Consider the following 19,077-nt stretch of genomic DNA (forward strand, 5'->3'; position numbering starts at 1 on the left):
TCATGTTCTTTGGTTTAGGCTTAAATTGAGCTTTTAAGTAGTTTCTATGTAATATTCCATCCTTTCTGGTTTTGGAGTTTTCCATTAAACTGAAAAAAAAAAAATCAAATGAGCTTTTCAACTTGATGAAGGGCTTCAGGAATCTTATTATTCCTTCTCTTCCTGAACTGACCTTTTAATTTTATGCAAGATGTACGGGGGTGATTTGTCTTGTCTGGTTATAATTCTGCACTGTTGTAAGGATGCTTAATCACCAGGCACACACATTAGTCACTGGTTGTTGTACCTACAAGCCCAGCTTCCTTATATTACCTCGAGGACCAGGCTGAGCACTAGAGATGGAACAGTGCACCTGGGCAGGTGGCATCAGAAATTCACCAGCAGACACAGAAAACAGTTCTTGCCATTTCTTCCACGTTTCCTCAGCTCCCTTTCTGGACAGGACACCAGCGAGGCATGGAAGGGACATACACAGGCCAGAAGGATTTTATATACAAGGAATATCTGGGTAAAGGGAATGCAACCAGAGTGTAGGGCAAGAAACTTCAGGTTTGTTCAGTTCAATTGACACTTAATTGCTCACTCAGCCCTAGGCCAGGCACCTCGTTCTGAGGTTAGCAGAAATAAGCATGGGAAGGACCTTCAGGGAAGCCAACAATTACAGTCAGTGCAGTGAATACTATAATTAGAAGTATGCACCACATACCACCGGAGAATGGAGGAGAGAGGCCAAGCTTGTCCTAGGAAGGGATGCAGAACACTCCCGAGACAGCAAGGCTTCAGCAAGAATGAAGTCATCTGCTTAGGAGAAAGGAAGAAAGGTTTCGTCCAGAACATCTCACACTGTCTGTGGTGCTAAACCAATGGGGTTTTGTGGTTTTTTTTCCTTTTTCAATCCATTTAGGACTAGTATTTTTTATAAAATGTAATAAAAGTAAATTACCAGAAAAATAAATTTTAAAAAGACATAGATTCAGCAGACATAAAAGTGCTGTCCAGTGGTTATAAAAGTTTCTAAGCACTTTTAATTTTTCTTCTTATGTCGTTACTACTTCATTTATTCATCTTCATTTATTCATTCATGCAGTCAGTCATTCACTTTCTCCTTCACTGCAGGCCAGTAGGGGTTTATAGTTAAGTAGCAATCCAAGGGCACAGCAGGGCATATGTGAGGGCAGAAAGGTGCATGAGAGAGCCTGGGGATCTTAGTGGAAGGGGAGCCCTGGGGGAGGAAGTATAGCTGCAGGGGCAGGCAGAGGCCCCACCATGGAGCATTAGGGGCAGTAAGGTTAAGTGGGTCCTCTTACTGGTGCAGACATTCAAGAACAGAATTTCTGAAAAACTGCTGGCCCAACACAAAGAAGGGGAGAGAGCAGAGGCAGTGATCCAGGTGGGACATGATGGAGCTAAATGGAGGTCAGGGTGTGTGGTGGGGAGAGCATGTCTGGTTCTAAATACAATCAGGAGGAGTAGTTGTCAGTTCTCAGTGATTGAAGGGGAAGTAGGGAAGGGACATCATCCAATACCATACCGTCATTTACAGATGAAGAAACAGGCCCGGCTGGGTGACAGAGCTGAATGTAGAAGTTCTGCTTTCTGGCTCAGGACAAGTTTTCTTGTCTCCTGACTAACTGACCAGGCAGTGTACCAGGTAATACCAGCACTCCAGGTGGTCTACCCAACATCCCTGTGCCACCTCTGAAGAGAGGGAAGGATGTATGTCCTTCAGAAGGTTCCAGGTGCACTGAGATACCGGCCCGCCCACAAACACCTCACATCCCTCCACCCCCACTGCCCAGCTGTACTTAGCCAGCCTACCTGACCTCCTGTCCTCTCTGTTCACAGTCACTGCCTTAATGACAAAAGCTACCCCAAGGTTCACTGGGTCCTGTAGTAGCCAGTTAAATTCATGTAAATCCTGTTTAGGCAGTTGACAGAATTTTTAATATCCTCCTTTTATAGGAACAAAGGTTGCTATCACCTGTAAGCCAAACACAAACAGGCAGTCACCAAGCAGGGCAAATTTTCCTTTCTGGTATCTTTTGGTATCTCAGGACTGGTCTGGAAGGATTAATGTCTGAAGTAGGGTGGATTTGAGAGTGTGGTCAGAGCCGCAGAGTCTCCTGGGGTGCCGGCCTGCTCGTCCTCGGTCATCCCCAAGATAGGACTCCAGCAGGTACTCGCAGCTTCATGTTGGCTTCAGAAGTCCTGGATTGATGCCAGGAGCCCAGCAGAGACCAGAATCCACCCAGTTTCCGAGTAGTTCCCCACATCCTCTCTAATATTACCAGTCTCACTGGGGTCTCAGAACCAAACCAACACCAGATGGCAGAGAGGGAACTTGCCGTTCAGATGAACAGCCATTTATTAGGGACCTTCTATGGGCAAAGCACTGTGTTAAGGACCGAAGGGAACTCAAAATATAAAGGTAGAAAAATGAAAACAATGAGGTGCTTGTCCTCATGAAGATCACATTTTGGATGGGAAAATAAGAATCATAAAATAGCAGTAACCTGAGGCAGGATTTTGAAATTGGCAGCTCTGTCTGCCCATTCCTTTGAATCCCCATAATGTTTGTTGGCTTCCAGTGGCGAAGGAAGGCAAACACCAGTGCATGGCCTTAACAGAGATTCTTAAATGTGAGCATGATACCTAGAGTTGACTGCTCATCTGTGCAAACACATGATAAAAAATATTAATAGGTTTGGATATGTTGAAAAGATACTTTCATCTATCACAGCATTGTTTGTAGCAGTGAAAAATTGGAAATAACTTCTTCCAAAAGTGGCCTTGGGAGAATCTGGGTTTTTTCACAGCACTGAACGTATGAGGCCAGTATCCACTATTGGGTTTATGTCCTAAATAATTAGGGAAGGAATAGGTAGAAAGTAAGGAACTGGCTGTACCTGTTGAGTTTTATTTGCGTTATGAGGTACAGATACCATGTCACTTGTTGGGAATTCTATGTTTTACTTCTGGAGAATTATAGTTCCTCTGTCAGTTTATTCTGCTTAGAAGAATGGGTCATTTGTGTACTTGACAGACTGGCATGGAACTGGGTGAACCTCAGCTTGAACCAACCTTTTCTCTTTGCACTGAGCAGGGCTGCTGATGGTGAACAGAGGTCTTCGTTCCTGTGTCTTTTTTATTTTTAATTCACATATAATCAACGTACAGTATTAATTTCAGGTGTACAGTATAATAATTCAGCAATGCTATGCATTTCTTAGTGCTTATCAAGATAAGTGTGCTCCTAATCCCTTTTATCTATTTCAGCCATCCCCCCACCCACCTCCCCTCAGGCCACCACCAGTTCTTTGTAATTAAAAGTCTGTTTTTTTTTTGTTTGTTTGGTTGTCTCTTTTCCCCTTTGTCTATTTGTTTTGTTCTGAAATTCCTTTAAAAAACTGCCATATCATCTAGTAATTTCACTACTGGGTATTTATCCAAAGAAAATGAAAACACTAATTCAAAAAGATATAGACACCCCTGTGTCTATCGCAGCATTATTTATACTAGCCAAGATATGGAAGCTACCCAAGAGTCCATAGAGAGATGAGTGCTTAGTTCCTATATCTTAATGGTTTTGGGTCTCAACAAAGATCGGCAAAATAGACAAAGGTATTGTGGCTAATGGAGCCTAACCAGTTCTTGAGACATTTTGTTTACTGCTAGTGCCAAGCCATGGCCCTGTATGAACAACCTACTTTGCCTCCTTGCTCTATTAGCCACAAAACAGTAATATAAGCCAGATGTACTTTATAATATAATAGACCTACCTGCCCCAAACTCAAAAGCATCAAATGTTATTATTTTCAAAGTTTGTCTATACTCTCTATCAGTTTTGATTTGTATAAAAATCTTAAGGAATAGGCCATGCACATGTTCTCTTTTTTGCTGATGAGGAAATAATAGTTAGGGTTTCTATAGTATTTAATGCATTCAGGCACTGTTCTAAATAATTCACATTAAATAACTCAGTTCTCATGATGCAAGAGCTATTGTTATCTGCATTTCTTGAGGAGGAAACAAGTGTAGAATAACTTGCCCAAGATCACACAACTAGTAAATAGCAGGGCCAAGACTCAAACCCAGGCATCATGGCTCCAAGATCTATACCTTTAACCTTACACTATACTGCCTTCTGGAATCAGACACACAAAGGTTGGTTGAATAACCTCTCCAAGGTCATGTGGGGGTTAGGGAAGGAAGCAGAATAAGGGAGGCAGATGGGAGCTATATTGCTCCCTAACAGCCCAGTTGAGAATTCTCCTTGGTCTCTATCTGGCTATGTGTGTGAGGACTCCATGCTTGGTTACTAATCTGAATTTGTTGTGTCCCTAGAATTGGTCATTCCAGATTTGTTACTAGATAAGATCATCATCAGCAAGGACTCTAGTTCTCCAGGAAATGTAAAATATACCCCACTGTTACTGGTATTTGAAACGTTATATTTGTAAAAGATCTTTAATTGCCTCTGTAAGACACATATGGACATAAAACGTTGCCACACAGGTCACTTACGGAGTGAAATCAGGGTTAGTGATCAAAGTCTAGCACCTCGCGACCTTAATGTTTTAACAGAGAAACTGAGGTGCTGAAAAATTGACCAAACTGCAGTAACCATTATTTATTGGATCAAGATTCATCCAGCATTTAGGCAATAAGAATGTTAGTCTCTCAAAAGGTCTCCTCATCAGTAACTTTTGCCTACAGGTTTGATGATACTTTCTAAGCTAATTAAGACACATAGGCTAAAAAAATAATTTTCTCCCTGATTTGTGAATTATTTTTAAGATCTTAGGAAGTTATACTGACTTACTTTTGCATTTAAGAGATTACTTTTATTAAGAATCCTACATAAGGGATCCCTGGGTGGCGCAGCGGTTTGGCGCCTGCCTTTGGCCCAGGGTGCGATCCTGGAGACCCGGGATCGAGTCCCACATCGGGCTCCCGGTGCATGGAGCCTGCTTCTCCCTCTGCCTGTGTCTCTGCCTCTCTCTCTCTCTCTCTCTCTCTCTCTCTCTCTGTGACTATCATAAATAAGTTAAAAAAAAAAAAGAATCCTACATAAAATCAGAAATAGTCTCTGAATGATGTCACCACATTTTCTCAAATGGACTACTAAACAAAATGAATGTCTTGGGAACTTTGGTTGCAAGACGAAGTGTTAGGGATAGAAGGTATAAGGTGCTCAGGAAGTAGCAGTGAGTTCTTCCAAAGGGAGTTTCTTAGGACTAAATTCAATGCCTTCTGCATGTTTTGCTGTGGTACACCCAGCATTAGGAGATCAGTAAATCCCTGGAAAGGGACTCAGATGTGTGTTGCTGTTCTATATCCAGCCTGTGATCGGTACTCTAGAAATAACCTCAGAAATATTCCAGGCCTCCCCTTGGAGATTATGATCACATTGGAGAAAACAAGGCTTTACGCAAAACACAATTAGAGAATACAGCAAAGCCACTATAACCCAGAACTAAGATGTGAGGTTCTTTTAAAAAAAAAGTAATAAATACATAAATAATAATAAAAATAATAAAATAAAATAAAGTGAGGTTCTTGTTCCATTCCAGGGACCTGGGAATGGTTCTGAAACTAGATGTCCTTTTGGGTTTTTCAGACTTCCATTTAAATAGTTCAGGTTTAATCTCTGATGGAGAGAGCAGGTAATCAGTTGAGACCTGCTGATGTGGCTATAAGTTCTGGTTCAAGTCAGAAGTCTCTCTCCTCCCCTTTGATATTGCGTAAGGCATTACTAATGTTGGCAAAGGTTTGTGCTTGGCCAGTTGCCAAAAACAACCTGAATATCCCTTCCTGGGGTTGGTGCTATAAACTTCACTCCTTCCTGTTGTAAAGCATTCCTCGTCACCCTACCTCCCCCCAGCACATCCCCTCTCATACGCTACTATTTCTTCTCAACAGAATGTCTTCAGGGAACCAGCCTCACTGCTGACAGAGTCTAGCACCCCCAAGTCAGAAGAGCCCTGGGTTTCCTTGGAAGGAGCCAGCCACAGCTAGACAGCCTCAGATGTCTCATTGTCCCTTCACTGTGTATTTGCATTGATACCTCAATTGTCTGGCTAATCTTTCTGAGGAGGCAGCCACATCTATCTAGTTACTAACAATAATATTGGTGACAACAGTGGCTCACATTTATTTACCTAGCACTGTGTGTCCTCTGAGGTTTAGCAGAGTTGCGTTCTGTGAACCTGTTTGTTGGTATTGGCGCAATTTGTGTACCATAAACCTAGCAGGATCCATCTGCCCCTGCATGTCCCTACTCCACAGCTGCGCCAATTATCACTAAGATTACATCAATTAAGAGGGAACCGTGTTCTGATTCCTCCTCCTTGAAATTGTTCTTCCTTTACCTTCCTAAATATGCCCTGCAAGCAGAAATAGGGATCTCCACACCTATCCTCTCCCTAGCTTGCAGGTTCTTGGAATCCCTGTGACTCTCTGATCCATTTCTTTGTTGGATTTCTGTGGCTGGGAAGCAAGCTGCCCTGACAAGTGGTTTTCCATGGGTCAGCTGTACCCAGCTCCCGGCCTGAGGAGTTAAGCAGAATTCAACATATTAATCACCTTCTCCCCGCCCCCTTAGACTATCAAGTGCAAGTGTATCATTTGCTCCAGCATCCTTTCTGTGCTGTCAGAGTGAGGCCCAATGGTCAGGAGACCTCTAGCCACCAAGGCTCTGTCATTTCCTTGGTGTCTTTGTCTGAAGCCCTCCATCCTGCCTGCCTGCTTTCCCTTGCCAAGAGCGTCTGCATGCTGAACGCTGCTAGGTATCACGTAAGAAGCATTTTGGCAAAGAGAGTTGGTGAGAGAGGTTTTCTTGGCAACTATAAAAATATGAGTAGTATAAGAAACTACTAAATAAATTTGTGCCACTTCAGCTGGAGAATCTCAACCCTCCTGGAGCAGGGATAGAGGCTTGAAATGAAAAAAAAATTAGAAGGCTCAACTGTCAGCTTGATGGATCATTTATTTGATGGTCAATAAGGAAATGTATGATCTGTACACTGTGGATGTTCATCAAACTCATTGTCTTCTATCTTTGTCCAGAGAGGCAATGAGTGTTTTGTACATTTTCTTCCAGCCATAAGACAAGGCAAGGGGAAATCTCTTGGTCCCTCTGCTCAAGTTAAATTGGTCCTGCATATGCCCAGTGGTGAAGGTGGAAACATACTGCCTGCATATTGAGTGCATCTGACACCAGAACTGGATGGAAACTAACACCTGGGCTGGGGGGATTCGTTTGTGAGTCCCTGGCCCTATTTTAAAGGGAGTGTAATAGCCAGACTTGTACAGGGTCATTTTTATGATCATTTCCCAACTTAAATAGCTGTTGGGAAAAATATGGAAGAATAGAAGGAGCCTAAGAGGAGAGTTGGTGATACTTTCAGGTTGGAAATTGTCTTATGGACTTTATTCCTTAGAAAGTAAGTTATTTTACATTCAGCCTCAGAATAATGAGTGTGCATGTTTCATATATTTGTTCCTAATTTGTTCTAATACATCAGCCCCACAAAGCCAGATAAAATGTCACTTCATGAGGTGAAATGGTATAAGGACTTTATTTAATAACTAGGATTTTTTTTTTTTATCAGGGGGCCTCATTTTCATGCTCAAGTTGATTAAGAATACAGGGACATATCATTTACAGCCGTAAATGGTACAGAAACCAAAGAAGAGCTGAAACATGTAAACATGTATTTTAATGACTTCTTCCTGGTTATCAAAAGAATATGTAATTCCCATAAGAAATTTAGAAAACACAAAGCAAAGAAAAATTATTTATAAACATATCACCAAGAAATAGATTTTTAACTTTACCTCTTGTCTTTCCATCTCTCTTTCCCTCCTCTTTTGCTTCCTTCCCTCTATCTCCTAAACAACCATAATTAAGAGAATATTGAAAATACAATTTTTTTACCCTGCTTTTCCGCTTATAATTGTATCAGTCTGTAAACAAATCATGAAATCCTGCAGCCATAAAGGAAAAATTGAAAGACTTGACTATATAAAAATATGAAAGTTACCATAAAGAAAACTTAAAAACAAATTGGGCAATAATATTTGTAATCTATGTAAAAATCACAACTATCAATAATATGTAATGAGCTTCTAAAAAGTAATTAGAAAGATAACTCAGGTTTTAAAATGGGTAAAACATGTGAAAAGGCAAGAGAAGAAATACAAATGGTCATTAAGCATATATTTTTAAAAGCTTAATCTCATTAATAAGAAATGAAGTTAAAACAATGAGATCATTTTCCCTAGCAAATTGGCAAGGATTTAAATCGGATGATTATGTCTGACTTGAATAAGGAAAACAAATGGATGTTCTCGTACACTATTGGTGGGAGTATAAATTGGTGCAACCTTTCTCAGCAATTGTTCAACATCTGTTTAAATTGTAAATATTTATATCCTTTGACACATAGCACTTCTAAAAATCTATCCAAAGTAAACCTTTCTACAAGGCCGCAACTAATGTTCGTTATTATGTGAAGTTGTTAAAAATTGAAAGCCATCTAAGTGTTCATGGAGGGACACCTGGGCGGCTCAGCAGTTAAGCGCCTGCCTTCGGTCCAGGGCATGATCCTGGAGTCCCAGGATCGAGTACCACATTGGGCTCCCTGCATGGAGCCTGCTTCTCCCTCTGCCTGTGTCTCTGTCTCTCTCTCCCCATGTCTCTCATGAATTAATAAATAAATCTTTAAAATAAAATAAATGTTCATGGAGAAGGGACTAGTTAAATTGTGATACACCTTTCTAATGGAATTTTAGATAACCATTACAGAGAATGAGACACATCTATAGGATATAGAAATATGTCCAAAATATTCATTAGATAAGAAAAGCAAATTACTTCATAATATATATTAGTGTAGCATTAAAAAGAAAAGATTTGAAGAGTGTGAGACTGTCATTGTTTTCACCATAATTTTTTCAGGATTGATTGAATTTTACATAATGAAAATATTACTTCTATAATCACAAAAGAAATAATCTCCATAAGATAAAAATTCTGTCATAAGAATTTCTCTACATTTTTAGTCCTTCATAAAATTTTTGCAGTTTCCATAAAATTCTGTCACAATATATACCATAATTTGTTTAACCATTCCCCTATTAATAAATAATTTGGCTTATTTCCAAATTTTTGCTGTTATAGAAGATGCAGCAACAAACATTTTTATAAAATAGAATACTTAAGTTTATGCTTACAAAAGCATCACATCATGTAGCAGAGGTTGAGGGTTAAACCTAGAAAGAATCCAGTAGATGATTTTGATTGTAAAAGGTTAATGTTTTCTCACCCTTTTAAACCTTGACAAGACTAGGGACGGTCCACTTAGAGGCAAAAGAGTTGGGTCCTTGCTTACACAGGCACTCAACTCTGCTACCCACTCTGGCTCTAATTTATCACCAGTATTTGTGGTCCTGGTGTGAAAAAGGTCAGGGATCTTATCCTCAGGATACTCTTCTCATTCCATTCCCTCTCCCCAGGTGAACTCATCCACGCCTGGCTAATGCCTCCCAATTTGTATCTCCGGCCCAGCCTTTCCTCTGAGTTCTAGCCATGTATACTCAGCTGCCTGTAAATGTCTCCACTTGGATGTCCGAAAAAATAGCTCAATATGTCCAAAATAAATTCTGTGAGCCAGAAGACACTCACACCTTCCCTTTTACTGTCTATATCCTTCCATTACTAAATCCTGTTACTTTTCCTCCCAGTAGGTCTCGGTCCATCCAGTTCCCTTTGCCTTACTGCCCCACACTGCTCCAGGCCACCATCATTTGTTTTCTGAACACTTCAGTAGCTTACCAACCTGTTTCCTCAGTTCTCTCGTCGCCCTCTAATCTATTGTCCACATTGTTGCTGGAGGCTCATTGTAAAATCACGAGTTAACACTATCCATCTCCTGTGTATGACCTTTTGATGGTTTCTCTTTCTTCTTGGGCTAAAGACCAGAATTTTGACTGGCCCCTGCCTTATCAGGCTCCTGCTATCTCCTGTCTCCTTTAGGACTCTGAGCCCCTTGTATATTGTTTGGCTCAGAGATGGTCCTTTAAGATTTGTTGGGTGGGTGAATGGCTGAATATCTTGTGTTAGCTAGTATATGAATGGCACTACTGAATTGATGATAAAATCAGATTTTAGGCATTTGCTGTTTCAATGACTTTTCAACATTCTTTTTTTAAGAGAGAAAATGCATGTGGGAGCATGAGGGGGGTGGGGCAGAGGTAGAGAGAGAATCTTAAGCAGGCCCCATGCCCAGAATGGAATCAGTTGGAGCTGATCGAAGCCCATAGGGCTCCATCTCATGACTCTAAGATTGTGACCTGAGCTGAAATCAAGAGTCAGATGCTTAACTGACTAAACCACACAGACATCCCTCAGCATTCTTTTACCAATTTAACAATATCAGTCTTGCCTTGAAAAACTCACAAGCTTATATAAACCTATAGACTCAAAAGACAAGCCAGCCATAAATAGTTTTGTTGTGAAATTATGATCATAGTATTAAATTCATTCTTTTCAGCCACCTCTTCACTTTTACCCACCCATCAGCCTCTCCTTACAAGAGAGCAGTGAATTATCTTCTGAATGTTTGACCATGAGAGATGCATTTGCTGTGCATTCCCCTATTCCTATACATTCAAGGATTGAGGAGAATGCATTGAATTCCCTCTCTGTGCACTAAAAACCAAAGCAAAAATTTTTTTGGTAAAATTTTGATAATGCATTTCGTAGTGATATATACAAAAATGTCCCTTTGTCATAATTCTGTCTTGGGATATTTATTGATTCTCAGTTTTTGTTTCAATTGGGGAAGTCTTCTCAGGATGTAGTCTAGGTATATTCCTCTCAGAAGAATTAGGAGGGTTAAACAGCAATGCAATACCAATATATAAAAGACAGTTTGCCTACTATAGTGAGTTATGAGCCCATGCTTTGGAGTGAGGTGAGCAGAACTGAATTGGAATCCTGGATTTTACCCTTGGGTAACTAAATAAGGTTCTTAGCTATTGTCATACTATTATTTTTATCTACAGAATCTTTTTTCAGGTTCTGGACACCATGCACATATGCATATGAGCAGACAAAAAGCAATACACTTTAAGAGTATATTGACTATATATTTTATAATAACCAATATCAAAGTTATATTTTATTGAAGAATTATTGTCTCTTAGATTCAGATATTAAAATATTTGCAGATGAATTTGTGTCTTGGATTTGCTTCAAAATCTGAAAAAAGATGGATCAGGAAGGGAGTGAATGTATATACAAAACAAGATTGGGCATGCATTGATAGTCACTTATGGTCTGTGATCCACCACAGTTGTTATAGTCTCCGTACTTTTGTGTAGATTTGAAATTTTCCTTGCTTAAAAAAGTTTTAAAATATGTTAAAAATAGTTACTGAATAACCTCTTAGAGTCATTCTTGTTCAAGAAGCCGGCTCTCAACTCACCTTCCTTTATTTCTTTTGGAAGAGTCACTGATTCCAGTGATCTAAGCAGAAAGACTCATGTCATTCTGTTTTATGACTCTTGGAATAGCTTACGGTGAAAACAAAATAAATAGAATTTCTGAATTTCCTTTGTCCTCAACCACTTGAGATGCTTCTCTGAAACCATTATAGGCATTTTAAGTAACTCTGAGTACCCAGCAACAACAATGTATAAAATAACTCCTTCTACCCTTCTGTGCTTGCATGACAAAAGTTATAGCTGTGAAATACCGGTGTTCCATGCACTAATGAATGATGAGCCCATAATTGTGCATTTGGCGTTTTGAGATCTGAGCCTCTGCCCTGTATGAACTTGTAATCTTCATCGTGTAGCCTTGTTAAGTTTGGCTGTTGAGTTACATGTCAGCATTGGAGGCTGAGGAGCTCCAAAACCTGACCTCTGCATATTTCAAAGTCAGAAGGTATAGGGGTTACCTATAGGGTTTACCTATAGGGTTACCTATAGGTATAGGGTTTTTTGCTTTTGCTTTTTTTTTTTTTTTTTTTTTAAGTGAAGATAATAATTACCCTTAGAATGGAAGCTGACCATGGCCATGAATGGTTCTGTAACCTTTGGATCTATTTGACTAACCCTGTCAATGTTTTACTCTTTCATCTGGCTGCAAGCCAATGAAAAGTATTATGATTGGGTCCATATTTGCCTTTCCTAAAGTAGTTTCCCTTCTCCGGCTTCACCAAAGTGAAGAGTTTGAACTTACATTTCAGGATTCTTCTTTTTCCCTCTGGAATCCATCTCTAAGGAGTAAAGCACATGACTTTTTATAAGTTTACTTGCTTTGGAACAAGCATCCCAGGGAGGTTTATGAAGCTTCCTTTCTTCCCCTAAAAATAAGATAGGCTCTGAGTTGGCTAGGGCAGCTCACTATTGTCTGTCTGAAATGCTTCTGTTTATTTCATTGGTCAGCACCTTCTGCCAGCACCAAGCTGGAGCTAGGGAGGAGTAAGGCTTAGCTCCAGCTAAAGGGAGACAGGTACACAGAGCCTTCTGGAATACAGTGCAGGGCTCACCATCATAGAGGCATGAATTGGGCACTCTAGGAGCAAAATTGACTATCTGGGGAAATCAGGACAGAACTTAAAGTGAAGGTGTGAGATATTTGGGCTGAAAGCAGAACTGATAGCCTGGGATTATATTCTGCTCTTAATTGAACCCCGTTGGGATCCCAGTTTGGGAGTTTTGTGTGTTAGATCACACCTGGTGTGAAAGCAGCAATGGCATTTCCCTCAGGGCTTGTGCAGTTCTGAAGAATGCCTGAAATTAGGCTGAAATGTCAGGATTCAGTGTCTAAGCTGCCTCTGTGGCCTCAGGCATCCTTGACAGGGATGAGTTGCATCCCCTGTTCTGCTTGGTTCTGTCTTCTGAGCAGTGAGGCCATGTTCTGGGACTTCTCTGTGCAGAGGGCTTGGTGGTGGGTGGCTTACAAAACTGATTGCAGGCACTTATCTCTCCCTGAACAATTCCTACTACCCCTGACAGCAACTGACTAATATACAATGAAACCTCTTACTGGGGATGTTAGTCACTAACTCTCTTGAGCAATCACAGGTCAGTGCTTCAGACCGTTGTGGGTTTCTGTTAGCACTTGTTTCTGTTACCAAAGAAAGTCCTTTATGAGTCCTTAGCAGGCTAACAGCTTCAGGATAATTCAGAAACCCAGTAACCTTGTTTGGCAACATGAGAGAGCATGCTCTGGGCACAGGTCCACACGGGCCTGGACATCTGGGCTAGAACGTGGAGCTGACAGGGGCCGCCCACAGGCTTGGGTCCCCCACAGTCTCACTCTCTCCTGGGTGGCAGACTATAATCTTTAACCTTGGCCACCTCTAATGCATGCCAGCCATCCCCGAGGAGCCGGACAACCCGGCGCTAATAGGGCCTAGGGTCTGCAGCCACTCCTCAAAGAATGGTGGAGAAAGACCTCCCTCTTGGCAGTGGCCTCCCTCCCGTGTAGGTGATCACAGCCATCCCACCCACCACCCTGCATCTTGTGAGTCCACCTTCACATGGGTTTAATGCATCCTGCTTATATTGTGTGGGGCCTGCAGGGTAAGGAAACCGTTTCCACAGATCACAGCTCATTGAAACAGTTGCTTATTGGAAGGTAGGATTTTGTATGGAGCAGAGGAAGGAGGCCAGCTTTGACGTAGAGTGGAAAGGCTTGCTTTCCTGAAATGGGCACTCAGGGACCCAGCACACCTTGGCTTCCACCCCTTCCACCCAGGGAGACTGCTGCCAGGAGCACACGAGCAGAGAGGAAGTCTGGTCTGCAGTCCCACTGCTGCGTGCCAGGAAAACCCTTCTGCTTTAACCTCACTTATCACGGATTCCTAGAAAACAGAACTTTGTTTTTCATTCCTGGGTGTCTCCAGTGACCGCTCTGCATGAGACCTGTGTGGTCAGGCTGTATCAACTCACCAGGCACAGCCTGGGAACTGGTCATGCCAGTTCTGGCATCACCTACCTCCTTGGAGCTGAAACGTGATCCAGGGCTGGACAGATACCAGTCTTTCCCTCGGGCCAAGCAGGCCAACAGAACTTGATTCCCAGAGCAGGGATAGGAACGCAGAGCCACAAGTGTCCCGACATAGCCCCCTGTGGGTGTGAAGCCCCAGAGCAACAGTCCTGTAGCTCCTGTGGAGATGCCCCAGGGATACCATCATGCCTAGGTTTTTCTATGTGGTTAGCCTGTTTACATGGGACCATCATCTAGGAACCATGAGGCAAATGTGGAGAGGTGACCTAAAGTTTTTTCCAAGATAACTCAAAGAATTTTGTTACCTTTGAAGTCTATGCAGAAAGCTTGCTTGGTGTGTTCTCATTACCCACCCCATGAGCGAGCCCATCTGGGTTTGGGGCCTGGCTATCCTACACATTCTGCTCTTTATTTCTTTCAGAGATCTCAAACTGGACAATGTACTGTTGGACCATGAGGGCCACTGTAAGCTGGCAGACTTTGGAATGTGCAAGGAGGGGATCTGTAATGGAGTCACCACAGCCACCTTCTGTGGCACACCTGACTATATTGCTCCAGAGGTGAGTACAGCTTTGCAAATCCTGAGCATTAATGTCACAGGCTGCTTTTGTGTACTAGGGCTCTCTGGGAGTGTTGAAAGCTGACACCTCCGCACTCCCTTATGCCTCATTGGGTGAACGATGGCTGAAAATGTCCTTGGTTCCTATAAATAAGAATTTGAATTAAAAAAATATTTTGTAAACCTTGTAATTGCTTTAGGCATTATCCCCAAATGAGGACAAAGTGTGCTATACTCAACAGCTATTTATTTTCCTCTTTGTCTCTACTCTGTGCTTTGATCCTAGCCCCATTTAGCAGGAGTAAAGAAAAAGATTTTACAGAAAATCTGTAAAAGTTCCCCAGTCTTTCCCATGTGAATGAGTGAGCCCAGGCCCCTCCTTCCTCTGCAGGGACACAGTGCCAAAACCCTCTCTGTTTTGGATCTGCACACGCCATTACCTTGGCCGAAACAGGCCATACATGTTTGATCACCTTGATGAAGAGTCCTCTGAATGGAACCACAGAAAAAAACAGCACTCCAGAGATAAGATGAAACATATTTTCTAATCCATCATTTTCCCTAGTCATTCAGGCCACATTCATTAATCAGATGTGCAAAGCACATCTCACACTACCCCCTTTGCACAGATCCTCCAGGAAATGCTCTACGGACCTGCAGTAGATTGGTGGGCCATGGGAGTTTTGCTCTACGAGATGCTCTGTGGTCATGCACCCTTTGAGGCGGAGAACGAAGATGACCTCTTTGAGGCCATACTGAATGATGAAGTGGTCTACCCTACATGGCTCCACGATGATGCCACAGGGATCCTGAAATCTGTAAGTCTGACTTACCTAGCCAGCGTCCAGCCTACTGCAAACCAGCTGACTGTGTGTACTCCTTGTGTTCTTTCAATACCTTGAGCTGGTAAGCTGCCAGCGCTCACTGCAATATCTGTTTTAATCTGCAGAATCAAAGAACCAGAGTTCTCTTAGAATGTTTTCCTCTGTTATGCAGTAGTTCTTTCTGGGCCAACTGTGAGCAGTTGATATGTTGTTTACCAAATATCAAGTATTTATAGTACTTGTGGCTTTAGCATAAGTGAAGTGATGCACCCCCTTTATACAGTCAGGACATGCCATGGGATTGGATCATGTTAATGCCATTCCTGGTTTGTTAGGATATTGACTAGGTTTCTGGGATGAAGGGATCTTTCCGTTACTGCTGGGTGAGGCCAGGAGAAATTTTCTAAACTTCTGCAGATCCCTTTTGTGTCCATATTATTATAATGAGTAATAAGTGAGGTGCCAGGCCCAGGATTCAAGTACAGTGAGGTTAATGTATGATGAAAAGTCTTTTTTGCATGCACATAAGGTACTGTGCTAGAAGCCTTATTTTGAAGTGAGGAGGAAACATAGATTTGATGCCATTAATGTTGAAAATTTAAAAAGCACATGTAATCTGTATCATTCCTGTGACCACATTAGTTGAATTCACAAATCATGTATTTTCACCTACCAGATACACAGGGGAATACAGATGGATAAAAGGTCAATTCTTCAAGTAGGGAAAAATCGGAGCAATCCATTCTCTGTTGGATAGTTTCTATGGAATAAGAATTGCTTTCCTCAAGTTCTATCCTTTTCAGTGATTTGAAACAAAAAACTAAACTTGGAAAATATTGGCTATCTTGTTGAGAGATTTATCTCTCATTAGAAATCTTCAGTCAGGGGATCCCTGGGTGGCTCAGCGGTTTAGTGCTGCCTTCAGCCCAGGACGTGATCCTGGAGTCCCGGGATCGAGTCCCACATCAGGTTCCTGCATGGAGCCTGCTTCTTCTCTGTCTGTGTCTCTGCCAGCCACCACCCCCCTTTGTGTCTCTCATAAATAAATAAATAAAATCTTTAGAAAAAAGAAATCTTCAGTCATATAATCAGTGCCATTTCAAGAACATTTTGTATGCAGGTCACTGTGTACAGGGGTGAAAAATGAAATAATAAAAAAAATAATAATAAAAGTGAAATAATTATAAAAATCCTTCTCGGGCAAATATTGCCAAAGTGAATTGTAATTGGCAACTTGATTCTCAAGGTTAGGTGCCAGGGCTCTCCTAATAGTGAGAAAACACTAATCTCATATAGAAATAAGAGTGAAGTCACTTTGGATTCTACCAAATGTCTCCTATCTAGTATGTTTTCATAAGAAAAACTGATTTGTATAGTTGGTAGAAGTTTTAGACTAAGGAAACAAAGACTCTGGCTTTTATAATCATGAATAAAAGACGGAGGAGGGCTTGTCTTTGTGAATTCATGCCCTGAAGTGTCTTAACTTCTGGAAGGGAACTGTACTCACCTAGGTTGACCCCAGCTAACTCTGATTACCTAAGCTACTTTAACACAACCTAATCATGCTACAGAATCAGGCTTACTTTGCATTATTACTTTCCTAGTACCGTGGTCCATTATCTGGCTCTTAAGGCATGCTAACCCCCTGTGGCCGACAACCACCACCATCGTTATATTCATGGTTTTCCGTGGTGCACATATTTAGTTCAATTACTGTAGCTGATTTAGCATTTTTAATATTTAAAGGAAAGACCTCGGAGTCTATAATTCCAATGAAAATACTAGTTCAAACGATTAAGAAATGTGCATTATTGGCTTGGTATATAAATGTCATTATGCTTGCTACCATGAAGGCTTGCTACCATAAAACTCAGTCTGCCCCTCCAGAAACTTTAATGTTCTCTGTGTAGGGTTAACAATCCAGTTAAGCATTTCTCTGATAAATATCTCCTATCTTTTGTCTGGATCCAGTGGAAATCTTGAGGTCACCTCATCCTTTGTGTTGGACATCACTCACATCTATTTCTCTTGATCTTTTTTCTTCAAAATTTTAAAAGTCCTTGACCTTCTTCTAGTATTTCAGAATCTTCTTGAGGGAGCTTTCCCCAACTAAATCTGGGACCTAGATCTTACCCCCCCACCCCCCACATAATTCCTATAAAACCTTGAACTGGTACTAAGCAAGATTAAGTCCATATGGAACTATTAAGATGGTTTCTTCTTAACCAGATAAATCCAATTACTATGAACTATATCTTTGATGTATAAAAATATATTTTTGGTAACTAGAATATTTGTGATTCAGTAATATCCTCCCTCTACAATCTTTGTTCTAAGAGAAAACAAAGCCTTTCTCTGGTGCTTAAAGAGAATCTCATCTTCATTGAAGACCAAGTTTTCTCTCTCCTTGCAGATTTACTTCTGGGAAGCTCTTCACTTCCCTTTATTTTTCTTTTAGACATTAGTTGCTCAGCTGGGTAGAGACAGCATTCTGATATCATGATCTGTCATTGACCTTGTACTGATTTTCCTAAGTGGTATTCTATGTTCTTGGTGAGGTGTCTCCCCAAAGGAAGGAGCACGGGCCTCACTTGATGACAGGTTTACCTCCCAGCTCTATTCTATTTTGGCTCAATGACCTTGGTGAGCTACCACACCCCTCTGAATCTCAGTGTCCTTGCTTACAAAATCAAGGTAATAAAATCCATGTCATAAGATTATTGTCCAGAACACCATGAGGATTCTATTTCGTCTTCCTTCAAGGAGCATCCCTTAAAAGTGATTTTCTGCACAACACTTGGTATCAGATAATATTACTAAAAAGCATTCACCCAGAGGATTTCTGGGGCAGTTTTGTACAATTCAGCCTCTGTGCCTAAAAATAAAAAACCTAAATACCAGAGCTAAGGAAATTCAGCTATTCTCTGCAGAGGGCTAAGACATTTAAATGGAAGTGTGATCAAGGAAAAGAAAGAAAACAGTTAAGAGCACTCAGGATATGAGGAGAAACACCAGAAAGGAAAGGCTTCATCTGGATGTGGAGGTGCGAATGTGGAGGTGAAGAAACTGCCTCCACAGAAGAGCTGTCCAAGGCAAATCTTGGCTCTTTCACTCACTGGCTGTGTTACCTTGGGCACATAGCATAATTTTGCCGTGCCTCAGTTTCCTTATCTGTACAACTGGGGCATGAGATAGTGTGTGAGGAATATTTGGAACAATGTTTAGCAGAGTAGATGCTCAGGAGGTAGCCACTATCATCATCAATGAGAGCTGGGTGCATGAAAGGATCTTTAGACTCTTTGTCCTTTTCTTTGAAAAGTGATTACTTTGTGTTTGTATTAAGAAAGCGTAAGGTATCAAGTCACATTTATAAACCATTTGGGCTGCTTTCTGGCTTTAATTGCAACTTGATTTAATTAGACCAATGTAGTGTTTTATTGCTGGAAGAAACCTTAGAGATTGTCCATTCCAATCCCCTCATTTTATAGGTAAGGAAACTGAGGCCCAGAGAAATTGTGACTTGCCAAAGGCCATTCAGCACACTGGTTTAATCAAACAAACTAGATCTCTTGTGCATTTTTCATAGAAATGTAAAATGGTGCAGCCACTGTGGAAAACAGTATGGCAGGCAGTTCCCAAAAAAATTAAACATTAAATTACTACATGGT

At 41.2% G+C, this 19,077-nt stretch overlaps 1 protein-coding gene across 1 annotated transcript in view; it reads left to right on the top strand.

Annotated features, from left to right (window-relative positions):
• The window catches only part of PRKCH (protein kinase C eta), a 233,676-nt gene that overhangs the window by 181,790 nt on the left and 32,809 nt on the right, over positions 1–19,077 (top strand). Inside the window, exons 11-12 of the mRNA XM_025442644.3 lie at positions 14,448–14,586; positions 15,215–15,403. Of these exons, the coding sequence (XP_025298429.1) occupies positions 14,448–14,586; positions 15,215–15,403 (328 nt within the window). The remainder of the gene's footprint in view (positions 1–14,447; positions 14,587–15,214; positions 15,404–19,077) is intronic.

Source organism: Canis lupus, chromosome 8 (genome assembly GCF_003254725.2).
Source record: "Canis lupus dingo isolate Sandy chromosome 8, ASM325472v2, whole genome shotgun sequence".
Classification (NCBI taxonomy): Eukaryota; Metazoa; Chordata; class Mammalia; order Carnivora; family Canidae; genus Canis; species Canis lupus.